General features: G+C 34.4%; 1 protein-coding gene across 4 annotated transcripts in view; it reads right to left on the reverse strand.

The window, feature by feature from the left end:
- Positions 1 to 19,821, reverse strand: part of PCDH7 (protocadherin 7) — a 266,737-nt gene that overhangs the window by 138,658 nt on the left and 108,258 nt on the right. The window contains exon 3 of one of the 4 annotated variants that reach the window (XM_071432572.1): positions 3,170 to 3,386. The exons of 1 other annotated variant lie outside the window; for it this stretch is intronic. In XM_071432572.1, the coding sequence (XP_071288673.1) occupies positions 3,170 to 3,386 (217 nt within the window). The remainder of the gene's footprint in view (positions 1 to 3,169; positions 3,387 to 19,821) is intronic. 2 more of the 4 variants (XM_071432574.1, XM_071432573.1) reach the window with 2 other exon arrangements.

Below are 19,821 nucleotides of genomic sequence, written 5' to 3' on the forward strand. Positions count from 1 at the left end.
AAATATGAATGTAATGGAAATGTTCTTCAGAAAATTATTGTGCAATTTACATTAAGACAGTGCCATTCTAACAGCAAAATCAGAAAAGGCTGCACATATGAGCAGAATTTCTTTGCAAGGAAAGCTCCAAGGGCAGGGGATAAATTAACTCAGAAGTTACTTTTGGTTCTGCAGATTTTACTAATTAACAAGATCTTTGCATACTAAATTTTCACAGTCAATCTGCTAGCATTTTTTTTCTTTCTTTTTTTTTTTTTCTCCCACATCTGACACCACAGCTAATCAGCAGAATAAAACTTCAATCTACATCTGACAGTCATGTAGGGTGGTGGGCAATGTTCACCATATTCTAAGAAAATCAACCCCCTTATCCATTTTTTCCACTTTTGCAGTGTTTTATTCTCAACTAAGAAAATGTAAAGAAACTCTTAACAGCAAACAGAAAGTTGAATTTCTTATATACTCTGCCTGCAAGCTGAACCTTTTAAATTTGTAATAGCTATAAAGATTACTTCTTTTCCTTAGTCATCTAGGCTTGAAAAAAAAAAAAGAAGGAAATATATTGGAAGATTTCATGTACTGTGCTGAAGATTATTATTTCAAATTCTAAAATGAAAGGAAATCCAAAGCAATTAGTTATAACTGCATTGTTTCACACCAACTGAAATTAAATGGTAAATATTTGAAGTAAAAATTGATAACCAAGATCATTTCCAAAATGCTGTTTCCATGAAGAATCTTCATAAAAATCCACTATAAATCCTGATTAAAACCTAACCTAGCCAAACATTGCAGATTACCTAGATTCCAATTAAATGTGACAAATGAACGCTTGACAGACTTCAATTTCAATTCTATTTCTGTCAGAATGATCCATTAATATTGAAGACTACATTATCAGAATTTGAACAATTCAATTGTTAAAATACAAGTGGACTTAAGAATCATATGACAGAAAACTCTCACTTAAGTATCGGGTAATACATGTATGAAGGAACAAAAGTACATTCCATCCTGTTCCATCATTATTTATAGATTATTCTTAACATGAATTTCTGGAGGTAGATGACATGCCACTGTTGAAATCTTGTCTTTAAAATGTGACAGCAAAATCCAGAAATCTGTACAGTGTAGTTTTCACCACAATATCACCCAGCTGTTAAAGGTCTCTGTTCAAGGTTTTATAAAGAAGGAGGAAATCCTGATTCTATGCATGTCTTACTATGCAAATTTTTTTTACTGGAGACTTTTTGTTCATTCACCTTGAACTAATGTATTTATTTACCTCTATGTTTCTATCTATTAATTTTAGAATACTATTTTCAAAACCAAATCCAAGAAATTTATCCTACCAAATATAAAATAAACTATTTTCAAAAAAAGAAGCATGTAAAATATTTTAGTTATTAGAATGCAATTCTAATTTTTGGATCATTATGAAAAATTATTTTGCTTTAACTTATGACATTGCTCAAGCACTTTTTGTTTTCAGTTGCACTTCAGTTAGTGTGATTTTCTTTTTTCATTGTCTACCAAATAGATTAAGAATTATATTAATTTTTGATTCTACAGTTTCTCCAGCATGGATCATGCATATCTTATGTTAAAACAGTTTCTGAATTCAGAATTTCATGTCTACAAATTCTCTGCATTGCTGGATTTCCAAGAGAATTGACAAGTTGTTTAATTTTATCATCCTAACCACAAAATCTCACTACAAAACAGACAATAAAATAATCAGCCCAATTTAGGTACAAAGTCCACAAGCTTTTTTTCTGACATTTTTTCCAGGAATACCATTATCACTTTTTCCCCCTACCACATCCCCAGAAAAATGAAATGTAATCAAATATATTCATATAAACAACCAAGGAAAATATATAAATGCAAATGTATAAACATACATGACCTAATATAACTTTAGATGGATAATACTATCTTCCTTTTTAGTCAATAAATTTTTTTGCTATTGGGATATACAGTTCAAGCATATGTAGACTTCTGTAGCCATTCTTCAGCAATGCACACTAGATTTGGAAATATCTTACCATAAAAAATAGCATAGTTTTAATGGGTTGACATGTCTATCTCAGATAAGACAAAACCCCAACAATTATTCAGTATTGAAATCTCTGAAAAACTAACATGCACTTAGCCAAACTAATTAATTCATTCTATAACAAAAAAATACACCACCCTTCTTGCATGTACCCACCTTTTACAATTGAATTAGAAAACCCATTATTTCTTTGGTTATCAAAGAAATGTTTGACATGTATTAGTTTATTTTGTTGTTTATGGGCAAATGAAAATACAATGAAGTCAGTCTCTGACTTCATAAAACTTTAGATCAAGGCCAAAAAGTGGATAACAGTGAAATATTCCTGTTTTATAAAATAAATTTCAAAATTAATAAGTCTTTTTGGCTTTTAAATCCTGAATAGTTTTAGATAGAAAGAAAAAGCAACCTAACCTGAGACTTATATTAACATTTTTTTGGTTTTTAATAGTAGGAGAATTACTATGGAATAAATAATTATTTAACATTTTCCCCTTCTACTTAAATGGGCCCTGAATTTAAATGAAATGTTGTAAAATGTTGTCCAAAATAAAATGTGAAGAAAAGGAAAGTAATATTCTTCTATTCTGAATAATGAAGAATGGACCTGACATTGTGTTTTATTTTGAAAACAGTCTATATAACATGTTTGGGGAAAAGAGAATTCTCTAGAGTGGGGTTTTAAAATACTATTTTCTTTTCCTAATGCTGTATATATCACATTCTGGGAAATTTCCTAAGTAGGTTTTGAGTCAAAAATGGAAGAAAATGAGGATATATATGTCCTTTATGGTCTTTTATCTAAAATGAAAAGTATATAATTTTATTCAATTGCCATTTCCCCAGACCTCTACTGATATTTTTTTCAGTGTTTTAACTGTTTCTGCAGTATAGATTTTAAGTAATGTCAAAAAAAAAAAAAGCTGTTTTAATTAGTGGTGTTATGTTCCATTATTTTGTATACCTGCATTTTAACAAACTTTAAAATCAAATCATTTCAATATTAATTATTTAATGTATTTATTTATGGTTTTGGACTGACCTTTCCAAAGTCTACTTAGTATCACTTGCTAGTGAGATTATGTGTGTGAATGTTGTGTTTGCCCCTACCATTTTCCATATGCTCTGCCTCACCAACACTGCCATCCGGCGTAGTCCTTTCGTAGTTGTCCTCTGGGAGTGGAAGGGCACCCAGTCTTGGCCCTGATGAACTCTTACTGCTTGGTGTTTCTGACTCCTCCAGACCGCTGTCATAGCAACTCTGCAATGACCCTTGATGCGGGTCCTGAGGCTGACTCACAACAGAAAACGTCACTCTACGAAACGGCTGCAAGAGAAAAGAGTCTGAATGTCACTGCAAAGTTCAGTCTTTGAACAACTGATTCTCAAAATATGACTTAAGCAAACTAATATTTTAACATTTACCAATTAAGCAATTTTGTCTACATTAAAGCAAACAGAAAGTACAGCTCTTACATAAAAGGCCACTGGACAGAGTATGCATGGAATTTTACTATAACACATGGTCAGAACCTTCAGATAGTTTATCATAGCCTCCTTTCAAATGGCTTCATGGGCTAAGAGAGCTGGTTATAATTATTTATAAATTTTGTACAGCTTCTCTATCAATCAGTAGTAATAAGTTTATCAGAATTAATATCAGACTTCATAAAGGTACTTTACAATGTGTGCACATGTATGTGTGAGGTTGTGTGGGTGGGTAAAAGTGCTCATCTGTAAACTATATTGTGGCTATTATGAACATAGCAACAAACCCAGAAGATTTCTATAAAATCACTACCTGTGTTTCTGATAGCTAGTTAACATGGGAAAGGAGGGGGGAAAAAAGGAAGAAAAAAAAAGGAAAGGGACAAAAAAGTCTCTTAGGTCCTTTGCCGTAAAAGCCAGTGCCTGGAGACAGGGTGTGTTGCCAGCTGACTTAATAAAGCCTTTAAAGTACTGCAAGCACAGCTGACACAACACGCTTCCACTGGGACTGTACAAACATGGATTGTTAGAGATTTGTATTCATTCAAAATGACAGATATTGCTGTTGCTCTGGAAGCCTACATGCTGAACTCTGGCACCAACGAGAATCCCAGGAAATGGAAGAGTCAATCCTTCACATTTCAGAGGATGCTGAGGACATGCAGGATTTTCAGCGAGAAGTTGGTGGATTTTCATAGCATTTAAACTACACTCAAGCACAATAATACATTTAAAATAATTTAATGATACATTTGGAGAACTGCAGAAAAATGTTTGTTGTTCTAGAAAACCTTCTAAAAAAAACACCAATAGATTCATTTTATAAGTCACCACACAAATTTTCCTGTGTTTAAAATGGAGTGTCTACAGTGCTATCCTTTGGATTCAGATGTGCTTCAAGCCCTGTGTTAGATTGAGACATAGGCATACATCACTCCCACTGGCAACTGTAGTCACTATAGGATGGCAGTATATATTCAGGCCAGAAGGGAGAAAACAGCAACTGCAACCACTCACACAAGCCCTGAAGAACAGAAGTTCCACATGAGCTTTACAAGTAGAGGGGTAGGTGGAGGTAGTTTCATTTTGAGGGTACAAAATTCTTTTGAGGGTACAAAACTTTGAAAATACCAAGGTAGTTAGTGCTGATGGTAGACAGGCAGGACAACAAATATAATGCTAAACCTTCCTGGCATGAGTAGGCCAAAAGTTTAAACAGGTGACAGTTACCAGAAATACTTTTACTGTAACTGTTTGATGGACCAAAACTTCATGCATTGAGATGCTATAATCTGCAACTATACATCAATTATTACTTAGTTATGAGCCAATGACACAAACTGTGAATCTCAGAGATTTCAATTCACTTAGAACATCCCATAGATTATTCCTGAATATCATACTATTCTAGCAGTCACATTTGGATCAACTGAGCTGGGAGAGAGGCCCTTTGGCATCTACACACATCAAACTCACACAGTCATACTAGGTTTCCTTACTGGCTCAACACCAATTTTCCTATAGCAGAGTCTCAGATGTCTCAATCCTTGAAATAATTTAGTCTTGATGCAATAACCATATAAAAGATTAACAGCTTGAGCTGGTACCTCTGAGGAGAGACCCTGAACAGAGAAAATTCTGGGCTTTATACTTTCATAGTCTAAGCACATGGAAGTCTTGGGCTCTTCAGCTTCTGTCATGTCTCTGAGTGTCTGGTCATCTGAATGGGCACAGGTCCCCATTCCCTTTATTACGCAAAGGGTTTGCATTCAATCACCTTTTGCCTGGGGCTCCCAACGCCCAGAGCTCCCACTGCAGCTGCTCACCAAGCTACCTCCACTGAGTGTATTCCTCAATACCAGAAGGACTTTGCATCATCTACAGTTCCTGCAAGAGCAGTGATGTAACTTAAAATGGGAATTAGGAAAAAAAAGAAAAAAGCCATCAAATATTTGGAACTTTATGTTCCATTTCTTATTGATTTCTTGGAAATCAGACTCAACTAGATCACAAGAAGAGAACACCTTTTTATCACATCTGTGTCTACCACAAGAGTAATAGCAAAGTTATCTAAAATAAGCTCTGGAACAAGCTATAAAAGATTCAGGAGCATCCTGTTCATTTTCAGATATTCTTTGAAAGTTACATGCCTTACCTAATTGGCATGTAAGGAAGAGATGTGACAGATGCAAAGTTTGACTGTTTTATAGCTCAGGCTGAAAATTCCCTAAGAACATCACTATATATCCTTGAAACGAAAAGAAATGTGATGTACTTTTATCAAGTTATTAATAATAGTTTTTAAACAGATATGGGTGTTAATCTTGCTTTTCTCTTAAGTGCTGTACTGAATAGGAATTATCTAACCCAAAACTAACACACAGAGTATTCAGTTCAGTAGAGCCAGTTCAGCCCTTTCCACAGAATATCAATGAGAATGACATAATGATGATAAAATTCTTTCTGAAAGAATGATGCGCATGTTAATGGTTATTTTGCAGGATTCATTACACTGCTACTTTCAGCATAAACATCAGAATTCTGACCTTTCTATTGCACTACCTCTGAGAACCAGACCTTCTCAGGCAAATGTATTACAAATTTGGAATGCATCCAGCCTCAACGAATAACATCATGGCCTGTCCTTTTCCAATAAAAAGAAATAGACTTGGATTATATGTCTGTTACCTGCAGGGTTAGAAACAGTCCATGTGATTAACATAAAGAATTTTAAGAACGAAATAATTAAATATCTGTATTGCAGTTGACTGTTTCCCACATCTTCATCTCTGATATGCAAATTACCATATAGTTTAGACAGTATAATCTGGATAAACTTTTGTTAGAGCAGAACTATCAGTTATAAAAGATACTGAGTTTTTATATACTTGGAATATTTGGGCTAAATGAATTATGGCACCTCATTTTTACACCGAAAAAACTAGGACATCTTAGAGATAAATTTGATAAAAACACAGCGGTATGGGGGTGCTCTAAAATGCCTCTGAAAAAACCCTGTATATGCATGTACTTGTTACTGTTCATGAAACTCATATTAGTCCTTTAATTGTTACTAATAAGAGCATTCAAGTTAAATGAGTTTAAATCCCTACGAACTTAGTTATGAACACTAGAATACTAATACATAGTAAGTACTACTTATGCAGTAGTTTCTATGAATGCAATAAAACCCCTCCAAAACCAAGAACTTTCTTCATATACTCTAATCTTCTTTTATATCTGTAAAACAGTTGTGGTTTCACGTAAAACTGCATATTAGCAAAACAAGCAAGAGTGAAAAATGATAAATACCAACATTAATGTTTCCAAAAAGTTATTGGTAAAATGCTGGTCTTCTTATGTATTTATTGCCATGAAAAAAACAAGGACAGTAAGCTCCACTTTAACAAGCGAAGACAGAGTATATACTAAATTTTGTTCTAATATTTATAAAATTACACCAGTAATTTCTAAGAAAAATGGACATGAGAAATTTCAAAGTGTTTTGTGGAGTCGTGGGTTGGTGACAGACACATTGACACGATGTTGCAGCACAGGCAGATGGTAGATTGCTGCAACCTTCCTGAAGCATCCCCATGAGGAGAGCACTCCACCAAGCACACAGCAAATACCACTCACACACAGCGGCTGCTTCTCTAAGATGGCAGAAGCAGGAAGGGTCTTTGTATGGGTTTACAGTGGTAGTTTATTTCATGTACATGCTGAAAGGGTCCAGGGACAAAAACAGGGAGAGGTAGAGGGTCCAGGACTATATACTGGTAAATAGGGGTGGAGCCAACAGCAACAATCAATCACCTGAAAGTGTGAGTAGGAAAAGGATTACAGTGACCAATAGGGACACTAAAGGGTAAATAGACAGGGTACCAACGAGGGTAGAAAGAACAAAGAAACTGCTAGAACTTTGACCATATGTGGTTAACAGGCAGTTGAACAGCCACAGGGGGAGGGCACTGGGGTTGGTTGACAGCATGTCACAGGAGTCCATGGGAGAGGTTAAAGTTCTGGGGGACATTCTTCCAGAGCATAGCCCCAGGAAGTCTAGCAGGCCCACAGGCCTTCACAGCACTGAGTCCTCAGCAAAAAGCAATAAGTTTCATCTGGATGTCCTTTTTGTAGGGGTTTTGGATTTCCTCAACTCAGATAGCTGATTGGATGGGACCTTTCTCCACCCAGCTCTCTGGCCAGCGCTGTATCTGGATCTCTGCTAGAAGAGGGTTGGCTGAGGTCTTTGCTTGGGTTTGAATGCAACCTTTCCCTGCCTTACTCAGGGACTTGTTTTCTTCTAGGTTGATTGAGTTTAGGGGGCAGCTTCAGGTCAGCTGCAATGCGTCATCTGAGTGCTGACAAATTAAGGCACTAACCTATGAGGGGACAGGGTTATGTTTAGTTTTATTGATTTTCAATGCATTACATTAAGACAGCTGTGTCTACCACCACTGTGAATCAACATGGTTGAGTAACTTTTACCCAAAGTCCACAATTGTTCAATTTGTCTATCCCAGCAAAAAAGCAACATTAAGCCTTTATTAGTCTTTTGGTAGGGACTTACACTATTCAGGTTTAGTAAGAAGACTGTAAGTTTAATAAGAAGACTGTAGGTTTGATGATTTTCACCCTCAGAAAACTGATATCATCTTTTCTGAGGACAGCATATGGAGTTCTTCCTAAATGGATCTGATCCTGGAGGTGAACAGATCACAGAGAAAAGATACACCTTTGCATTATATCTCAGTAATAAATCCCCATTTCTTCCTTGTTTCATCTGTATTTCTTAAATGGGATAGTAGTTTCCTTTCCACTCATCCACAGAACAAAAAACACTGCAATGCCAAAAACATATGCTTCCTGATATCTATAGTAACTGAGCTCTATTAACTTATTCTATGGTATAGAGTTTATCTTAACCTGTATTAAATAATTCATCCCTATCCAAGATGGAAGCTAAAATTATATTTTCAATACATGAAGAACCCTAGTTTTGGAGGTTGACATTAGGGACAGAGTTTGGCTAGACTTGGTAAAAAGCAATATATCCATATAGCTCCATAAGGCTTAATTGTGACACTTTTTTTCACCATTGTGATAGAGATTTTTTTTTCCTATCCCAAAGTTTGAAGTTTTGCATTGTAATTCCTGATAGTTCACACTGCTCTTGGGTTATATTCTTTCATAGTTTCTGTATGTCAGTTGCTATTAACATTATAAACATGGTTCAAAAATGTTGGTGCATTTGGACTGTAGTAGCAGGGTGCCAGAGTAAACCTTTTTTATGTTTAATTGTTTAGAGAACTAAACTTGCAACCATCAACCATTTCTAAGCCAATTGCTCCACAACTTATTCTGTGTACAAAGTGTGCACGCTAAAGTATAACTATCTTAACTACTTAACACTTGGACAAAAACAGTAAGGCTTCCAGGCCTTCCTGTGGTCACAATATCTACATTGCAAAACCATAAGGACTGAAAACATTTTCATAAACTGTAAAACTCAGTCCAAGATGCAACTTAACATGTAGAGAAGCATAAAAAAATAGCCTAAATTGCATAGTAGTATGTTTATTATAGCAAGCTATATTTCTACAAGTATTTCTACCAGTTTATTCGTCATTGGCTTGGACATTACCCAAGGAACATTACCCTGGAACATTAGGAATTAAGGATCTTCTTTTTCCCTACTTTCAAATCAGATGACTTTCCACTTTAACAATGTATGATATTTTGGGGTATTTTCAGTAATTTAAGGTGGCCTAAGAGCTAGCTGGGGATCATCTAGTCCAACTCTTCTGCTCAAAGTAGAGTTGGCTAGATACTTTGCTTAGTGATCTGATCAGTCTGGTTTTTAGTATCTTCAAGAATGGAGACTCCACGGCCTTTCTGAACAAGATGTTCTGCAGTTTTTCAACTCTAGCAGTAAAGGAGGTTTCTCTTAAGTTTCAATGGAATTTCTGTATTTTCTGTTTGTACCAAGCATTAAAAGCAATGGTGATGAGTCAAGCCTAAATAATATTATAATTCCTGTAAGCTTCAGAAAGTCAATCAATGTCAAGCAAATTGTAAGAGTAATACAGTGACTCTGAGGTGTGTATAGGGCAGACCTGGAAAACAGGCAGAAGAGATGCATCAACTGATCACATAAATTCAAAGTGTTTCTTTAGCACTTGAATTTTGATACAACATGTCATTATCCTTTTCTTTCTATTCATTCTTAATTGCTGGAAGCTTGTTGGAAGACAAACAAAATATTAATGAATGATTCCTATTCTGCTTGAATAGTTTCAACCCACACAACTCTTTTCCCTATTCAAATCACATATTTCTACTGTTCTAAACTTCTGTCATTGTAGTTACTATAAAATTGGCAGGAAATTAAATTAAACAGGCATTATTTTTTCAATGGGAAGACTGAAACACCTGAGAATAGTATTAGAGTAGCTGGCTAAAAGAGGAGAAAGATGCTGATAAGAAAAATGACTTTTTTTTTTCTTATATTTAGCCAAGTGCAGTGACAAATGTCACTTAAATAAAGACTTAAATAAAATTTAAAAAAAAAAATGATATTACAGCTCTGCAGCAGACATTGCCTGTGATGAACTTGTCCTAGGGTGCCGTTATGATGCTTGTATCCCCATTCATGTGTTCTGTTTATGTTGGATATTATGTTCTGTGCCTTTAAGACTGGCTCTGAAGAGTGAAAGTTTTGTTTGGGTTTTCTTATCAGCCTGGCCGGACACAGACAGGCAGTACTTAGTGCTGCTTTTGCTTTCTTGCTTTTGCTTTTTGCTTTGCTCTATGTCTTGCTCTTGCTTCTGCTTTGCTTCTGCTTGCTTTTGCCTCTGCTTGTTAGCTAGTTCAGCTAAACTGTCCAATTTCTTCCTGGACTGTTTCTCCTTTCCTTTTTGTCGACCATTTCAAACCTGCTCCGGACTGGGACCTGGGAACACCAAGAGTCTGCGCCTTGTGGCCTGCAGCAGCAGCCCCAGCGCCGGAGGGACTGAGAACAGAGTGACCACCCCCAAGAGAGACTTTCTGAATTTGTCATCTTTTTCAGAGTGGTGTCATCCGGTATTGTTCATTTTGTGTGCTGGGGGTGCTGTGCTTGTTAATAAACAGGTTCTTTCCACTCCTCTCCGAGAAATCCCTCCCGAACCAGCTGGGGGGAAGGGCCGTGTGGGTTTGCTTTCTGGAGGGGCCCTCCTTTGAAAATTCTCTACCAAATTTACCCTAAACCAGGACAGAACTGTAATTAGCTAATCTTCATTTATTTTGGTTTCACTTTTATTAACTTTCCTTGTAGTAGTGGTATTCTGGTCATGAACCAGAAGTGCATTTTTTTGTTCTGTAAAAAGTTGAAATACGCATCCACTAATATCTATTTGTTTAAGCCCAAGGCTACATGTTAAGATCTGCTATTCAGGGATAATATTTCATAATTCATTTTACATGATGAATGTCATAGTGTAACATTAAAACATACTTTTTTCCTTTTAAGTTTAGTGTTTTTCTCAAATATACTTTGTTTTCTGTTACTTCCCTCTCTGAATTGCGACAAGGACTTCTGAGCAGGCCAAAATTATTTTTATTCACCTAGGTACATTTATTAAGTAAATTCCCAATAATATTTGTCTCTAAGTAAACAAATAAAAGGCATTCCTTAATTTCAGTGAATATCACCAAAGAACCAATAATATGAAGAAATCTCTTGCTCAAAGATACTCTCAAAGATACAATACTCTTCTATGCGAGAATCTTTATATCAAAATACAACACACAAGCTCGTTTAGAGAATTTAGACAAAATCTTAGAAGGCTTGTAGGCCAATATTCTTAGCATATCACAAGAGTTCTTGCTAGCTGTCGAAATGTGAGCATAAAAAACCCAAGAATAAATGAGAATCTGCATCAGAGACAGTCAAAATAATTTTAGCATACTCTTTTGACTGCTCATAAAATGTATTTTTGTTATCACTTCTGTGTCCAATTGTTTGAAAATTATAAACACAAAGCATCTATGACGCTGAGGTGCTCTCTTATTATTCTGCTGCAAAATTAAATAGATGAAGTAGCATCCTAGACCAATTACAACATGAATTAAGATTTTTATCATATCTCCTTCAATTTTCTTAAAACAGAAGGTTTTCCTATATCTTTCATGAAGACTAAACAGAAATTCAGTGTATCTTGTATTTTTTTCTGAACTCAATGCATAAGATTCCAATATTCTACTCTTTCTAATAATTTCCCTTGTAATCTTCTGAACGCTTCTTTGACTAAAATCTATTATTAAAACACTATAAAAGCCTTCTTTTAGCTAAGTGTACAATATCTGGTACTATTCACTGCTTTCACATTCTTGGCTTATGTTCTCTCAAACTTTTCTGTGATATTATCTTTTGCTGGAATATTTGGGGAGCCTTTCTTTCCTGGAGGAGTTTGTTTTGTTTTCTTTGGTTTTCAGTAGAGAATATGCTGCCTGAAACTACTCCAGGGATATTAGTTCACAGCGTGTTGTGTCTCTCAGCTCCTGTCTTTCAGCATGAGAAATCTTTATCTTTGCTCTGCTGTTTCACTAAAGTCTTTAACTGGCTGAAAACAAACAAAACCCTCATTTCCATCTTACCAACTCAATCACCCAAATATTTGGGTTGCAAACATCATCATCTTGTCTTGAATCTGGAATATTATTAAATAATTTAATGTGTAGAAAGGAAATAGAATATACTCTTAAACCTAGTTATCAGGCATGAACAAGCCCTAGAATGGAGGAAAGCCTTTATAAACCTATTTCAAAAGTCATTTACACAATATTTTAGTTCACCTAAGGCATGGACTACAGAAATTAATCTCCTTATCATCCCCAAGCTTGTACTTTGCTATCCTTAGAAGTATCAAGAAGCAAATCTATTTGACCCTTTTGGATCAAATTCCAAAGAAAATGATCCCAAAGCCTCCCTAGATGTCTTGAACTAAAAGGAGCTCAGTTCACAGTATCAGAGAAGCTACTCCACAGTGAATCTCCACAAAATGCATATTGTATGAAAATAAGTCTCAGAGCCCACTGTTTCACCCTTCAACTCAATTCCTCTTGAGCCATTCTATTTGCTATTGTAGACAGAGACATTTTTAAAAATTACTTTTTCTTTGTTTTGTTTCTCTGCTCAAAGAGAGGCTTGTCAGCAAAGGAGTCTTTGCCAGAATGGTACTGAAATGAGACACAGATAGCTAAAGCATATATGAATCTTTCAGCATATGAAGCCTGAATATTAGCAAATCACTGATGCACAAGTAATGTCTTCTATGTAATGTAAAATATTCTTGCTGCTCAGATGAAATATTTGGAATAAATTGAAAATACACCAGAGTGTTCTGTATAGAAATGATTGGCTAAAAAAAAAAAAATCGAAAAAGATTTGAATTATTAATGCATACGTTGAATCAAAGTAGAATTTTTTTGTGTCTTAGATCTCACCTATGTGCTGTCATTGTTAAAAAGGCCTATTATTAATATTATTGCAACTATTTTAGTTTTAGCTACTGTTCACAAGACTCTAGCCCAATGTAAATGTGAGAGTCAGAGCATCAAATTTTAGGAAAATTCTGCAATAATTCCTGGAAGAATCAGATCAAATTTTAAATGTATATGAATGTATAAACAAGACATTTCCAGTTAATAGGGAAGATATGTAAATATATTCAATACAGGTACAAAGATTCATTCATTTTCTGACTGATTAGGGGTAAGGACTTTTGCACTGGTCACCTAATTTGTATTGATGATGACATATTATCCAAAATCTGCAGTTGAAATGTTTTCCAAAATTAGGTAATATACTCAAGATTTTGTATTGTTTTTATCTACAAGGTAGTCCTCGATGTTTGTTTACTCTTTATTCATCTAAGTTATCCAAATTATTCTTTAACCTTAAATGTCTCAAATTTAAAGACATAGTGAGCTTTAAAGCATTGACAAATTTCCTATAAATTAGACAATATAAGCTCAAGCATAAAATCTTAGTCAACTACACTTCTCCATAAAAATGAAAGGGCAGAAGTTTTAGAAGTGTATCCCTTCTTGGAAGATGTTTAATAGAATGGAAATTTTCTTCACTACATATTGAAGAATTTAAATTAGCGCTACATAATTTGAGATCACTCAAGTCAGATGAAACAAATGCCATCTTGGTGAACACTGTAGCTATGCAAGTTATAATAATAAACATTCCAAAGGCTCAAAATGCAAGGCCTTGAAAGGCAAAGTTACTAATTTTTTCCAGAATTTAGATATTTGGAAAAGCAGTATAGATTGTGCTATATAGGAAAAAAAAAAAAAGAAGACTTGAATCAATGGAAAAATGCAACTTGTTCCATCATTTTTTATCAAGATTAAATACACTTTCCTTGTGACAGATAAATTGTTGGAAAAAATACATTTGAATAAGGTAATTGAAGAGGAAAATGATAAAAGGTAGTTACAGACTAAATAACAGACGGTGTCCATGTCCAGAACTCCACTCCAAGCATATTTATCTATACAGGTACCTTGTATAATTAAAACTCCTGATAAAGACGTGGAGCTATTTGTTAATTTGCTTATTTTTTGCATTTCATATAGAAAATTTAAAAGGCTTGCATTACTGAAAAAATGGGGTATGCATTTTCTTCTGTTGTAAGAAAATGTTTGCATTTAGTGGGTATTTCAAAATTAAAAGGAGATATTTAGGTTATAAAAAACTAATGGTTGCAAAAATACCCAAAATACAGACAAGGAAAATATGGGGTTTTTTTTAAATTAATGAATTATAAACTTGCTGATATGATGCTATTGCTGCCTCTTTTCTACTATGGTCATCTGGAGCACCATGCCTGTTGCTGTAGGTTAAAGTTACTCTGTAATTGTCAGCAATATTATATAAAGCAAATTGCTTGCAACTACTGAAATGTGAAACAATTACTTTACACTTGACTCTAAATGTTCATTAACTATTTGAGAATGTTGTTAACATATTAAAGGTGCTTTGTAAGCACAACTTTATAAGAAGTACTGATATATTCACCTGTGGGATAGATTACAACCATCAACTTGTTATGCAGCTATAACTGAGAAAATACTGTAATGTCACAGAAGAACAGGCTTGATTTAATTTTTTTTTCCGTCAAAAGTCTGGTGGTGAAATTATATTAAAACAAATGTTAACTTGTGTTGTCTAATAAAAACTTTCCTGGCAGATGTTTGTCAGTGCATGCTCTAGCCAAATATTAAAAGCATGACTTTTGAAGAAGCCAATGAGACAATTGTCTGGGGGAAAACAGCATGATCCTCACTAAATCCTTGAATATAACTACTTTTATTATCCTAGGACTTGATTTTCACATGAGCAGTTTAATTTTCATTTTTTCATGTCAAAATCACTTTTATCTTTTGCATGAGATTTGGCCCCAAAAAAGGATATATGTTAATTACTCAAAATATTTTCATCATATACTTGGAAAAATCATCAGAAGAACTTATGTATCTGAATACAACTCAAATTAATATGCACACATGAAATACCATAAAAAAAGAAAAGCATGAGTTATAATAAAAATGTTTAAAATCAAATTACTCACAGGTAAAGCTTTATAGATCTGTTTTTCATGGAGTGTTACTATCAGTAGATTTTAATAGTCACACTACTTGAAATATTCTCTAACTTGTTCACATTAAAAACAGAACACTTTCTCAATTAAAAACATGGCTGTACATGTCTGATTGCACCAAGAGTTTAACAAAGTTGACATATAAAACTTCAGGTATGACAACCATCATTAATTATATAGCAATAAGTTATATAAAAATACTTTTTTCTGTTCATGAACACAGGATGTCCTTCAAAGATTAGAACCACAGATTGATGCAAAGATTCCCTTTTAAAAGATTCAGGCCATTTGCTTCCCTTCCGAAACCTTTTCTGCATAGCTCAACTGTGGAAACATTCACCGGCATTTCTTTGGATTGGTTATTTGTTTGTGAGAAAGATGCATTAATTTTTCTTAAAAGGCGCATGTATTTGCTAGATCTCACGTTCCTTTAATCACTTTAAGGCATTCTGAAAATAAGACAGTAGAAAGAAAAATATTCTAGGCTTAATAAATGTCTGGTTTTGATTGAATGTCTCATATAAATGAAGTAGACAAAAAAGGATTCATGATACATTTTGTTATGTGGCTGATGAAGGATGAGTCCAAATTATGGTTCACTAAATCCTACAGTTTTAGTAGTCACTGCATAGTCATCCCTGTCAATCACATTTTTACAGATATTTTTTGATCATAGGAACATTATCAAAATTGTTCATAAAGACTCTGAATCTCTAGAAAGTTCTACAAAGAGATCAAAAACTGGAGTCCATATTCTCTCATTTCACAGCTATAGACCAAATGGGTATCTTTCAACATCACAAAGAAACTGCCTGATGAATTTCCTGGAAGAAACTGCAGGCCCAGAGAGCAATACTGTGATTGAAAGATTATTAAAAGAAGTCCAAGTTGTGTTTTCAGACATCCCAATTCAATCTTACTGTGCATTTTCTCAAATAATCATCTAGGAATGTTGTTAATACTGTGGCTGTAATTCAAGACAGTCTGATGCTTGTTATCAGTTCCAAATTAGATAAGTTATCCAAATTAAATAATTTAATAACAAGATATTATTAAAGAAAATGTGACAAGGCAAAATAAACCTTCATTGCTTCTACCATTAAGAAGTGTTACATAGAGATGGAAAGTTTTTGCCTAACCACCTTTCTTTCTGTCAAGAAAGGGAAGGACCAAGACCAAAAAATGCCCTGGACACTTGATGTAATTCCATTTTTTCATTGTACAGTGTCATGCAGAACATAAAGTGGGATAAAGAACATAACATTATCAGTTTTGGGATAATGAGGTGTCACAAAAAAAGAGTAACATTTGACTAAAGCAAAAATAGAATGAAAATAAAATGCAAGAATTTTCAGTTCTAAAACCTAGCTTTTAAAGTATTGTCATTCAGAAAGAAATTAAGGTTACATTTTGAAAATGTCATGTAACTTCGAAAAGAATCACATACTCCACAGGGTTAGGCTGGTATGCAGGTTCTGAAAAACTGCATGGGTATCAAGTACTGGAATCCTCACAGGACATGATCATTCTTAATATTCAGCAGGGCAACAGCAATGCTTTGATTTTCTCTCTGGGTATTACAGAGAGAGCCTTTCTGGCAAGGAATCTGGGTTTCAGTCTAAACTTTGCTATGCATCTACACCACAAATTGGTTTTCTGTGAGAAGTCACCCCAGCCAGCTCTAAATGAATTGCACTGGAAGGCTGTTTGTGAGCTTCTTAAGTGCTTTGCGTCTGTATTTATACAACACCATATAGTTGAATGTGTGCAATTTCCACATTGAATGCCGCAACTTTCAGGATTAATTTCACTATTTATTCTTCATTTACTCCATGTGAATGAATAAGATTAGGGAGGTCAAACCCTTGGCTGATATAAATCAGTGTACTCTTGTTGTCTGACTCCAGACGTCTGTTCTTTCCCTAGTTATACCAAGATGTTTTTCTTTTTTCAAACAAAACAACATAACAGGCAACAGCATTGTCATGGCTGCAGACAGTCTTGGATCTTGATTGCATGAGGCAGCATGCACTTCACAAAGCCAGCTGGCATTAACAAAACACTTTTTGGTCAATGCCCTCTAAAAATAAAACAGTATCAATCTCACCAAGAGCAGACCCCTATTTTAAAGTCCAGAATTAAATGCTGCTCTCCCATTTTGCTGCTTTACTCCTGCCACTATGCCATCTGGCCAACAAAATCATTTAGCACTGCATCAGTTTTATGTCTGTAACTTCTAAAGCACAAATATTTATATTTGAGTTTTGTCCAAAAATTCTCCCAGCTAAGTGGTAGAAAAAATGTTTCTCTTTCCAGTTCAGGACAAACAAACCAGAAAGTCTGGGCAGATGTAGGGGAAAGAAACTTAATTCAAGAACTTTACAGTGAAAAAGGAATTCAATACTTGTGAGACTTTAAGACAGATTTGAATAAAAAAATTATAATTGATTTTATGCAGATGTCTTCATCTTAAATGACATGGCTTTCTCAGATTGTTCTAGATGATTATAGGTTATTGGATCAAAACAGATGTAAAACCACAGTCTGTGTAGAATTGAATGTACAGTTGTTATTCAGAATTCTGAATGGAACAGTTAGACCAATTATCTTTTTGTTTTCTTTAATTTCATGCCTTCAAAGATGAAATTGCACCTGTTTAAATCATTATGTAAAAGGTAACAGAAAGTGCACAATTTTCTAATAGCAAATTAAGTGATGCTCATGTAATTGCATTTATCACAGCACTCTTCAGTTAGAAGGAAGGAAGTTGAAAGGAAAAGAATGTTGGAAAGTCTGGGTTTAATTCCTGGCTCTGCACAAATGTCATGTTTTGCTTTGGCAATGTCTTTCAACCGTCTGTAGATTCAAGACAAGGAATACCCTTTACCTTTGTATAATGATTTCTTTGACCTCAGAAGCAGACTTTGTAAGCCTGTGGTGGAGACTGTTGGGAGACAGATGGGAAAAACTGCACAAGCTAATGAAACAGGGTTTCAAATAACTGAAGACATTGCAGGGGGCCACCACAACCCTAAGAATCCAGAACACAGGGGGTACTGCTGAGTTTTTTATGCTATGAATCTTCTTGGAAACTGGAACAAAACTCTATGAAAATTTCTGGCTAGCAACCCTACTATAAATATGAAAACATCACTGATAAAATGTTTCCAATACTGCATATCATTATGGAAATTTCTTTCAATTGTTTCCAAATTATTAGTCTCTGCAAATAAACACAGCAAGAATAACTAAAAGTAAGGGGCACATCATTAGGATTTTACAAACATTGTCTGTGTCCCAAGAATATCTTCTGAGGCTGCTCTGCCTCAGTGGAGTATATGTGCTCTCAAAGCAGCTCAACTGCAAAGCCAGCTAAAGCTATGATTTCTTTAGCTTCACAATTATGTTAATATTTCAAATTCTAATTTTAAGATCAAGGTTGAGCTCACAGATACTCTAAATAGGACATGACAAGCATGGCACAAATAGACATTTTTTGATGTATACAAAAATACTGGTAATTCACAAGGAAAGAAAATAACATTTAAAGTGTTGAAAGACTATTCTTTAAAAAAAAAAGATTGTCAAGTCCAAGAAAACTGTAAGAGATATTTTTTAGGTTTTTTCCCATTTTAATGTAGAAAAGGATAAATAATTATTATTATTATTATTATTATTATTATTATTATTATTATTATGTGAATATCTGAAATATTTTCTGTATAGATAAACATACTTACAGGGGTTTTTTTTTTGTAAATCTGTATACCTTGAAACAATTTAAATTATGTCTGTTTCTAAGAACATAATTTTTTGTAACACTGAGACATTTAATTACATTAAAGTTGAGTTGCAAATTTCCTCTGCAAGTGGTTTGAAAAACAAAATGTCACTTCAGAGCAAACTTTATTCATGTTTTTGTGAAAAGATAAGGAAGGGATTTTGAAGGAATTTAAAATACTAAGTTCAAAAATAAAATATTTCTATTTCTTCTTTCTGAATTTAGCTGGTTTTTAAGGTGAATTGAGCAATATATGTTTTGAATACATGTTTATAAAAGATAAATGCTTTCACAACTGTTTTCTTAATTCCATTATTTCCCTCACAAACTTTCATTTTGATAAAAAGAAGTATCTTTTCCTATAAATCCAATGCTTTTTTTTTTTTTTCCTATATATTTTTCTTCTCCCTACTTATTATGAGTGGAAGAACCCCACTGGTTTTATAAGGTATCAGAACTCCTGCAGTTCAGTGACCCCTGCACAGAACTCACATGCAATAGTACTAATGTAATGAAACTTCTTGGATAGAAAATCCCTCTCTTCTTAATCTTACAGAAATAATCATTCACACAACTTTATTTAAAATATACACATACAACCTTTATGAAATTTAATGGATCTGCAGACACACCCTGGGGATGAGTGTATTTACACAAAGAATCATTTGTGTAATGCTTTTTTCTACATTCACTATTCTCAAGCTGCTCATTTTAGGCTTAAAGCCTTCTTTGCCTCAGTCTTTAGTGGGAAGACAGCTTGTCCTCAGGACCACTGTCCTCCTGGTTGGTAGATGGTGTCAGGGAGCAGAATGGTCCCCCTGCTTTCGAGGAGGAGGGAG

This window comes from Agelaius tricolor, unplaced genomic scaffold (assembly GCF_023055355.1).
Source record: "Agelaius tricolor isolate 1412-34295 unplaced genomic scaffold, bAgeTri1.0.p SCAF_8, whole genome shotgun sequence".
NCBI classification, from domain to species: Eukaryota; Metazoa; Chordata; class Aves; order Passeriformes; family Icteridae; genus Agelaius; species Agelaius tricolor.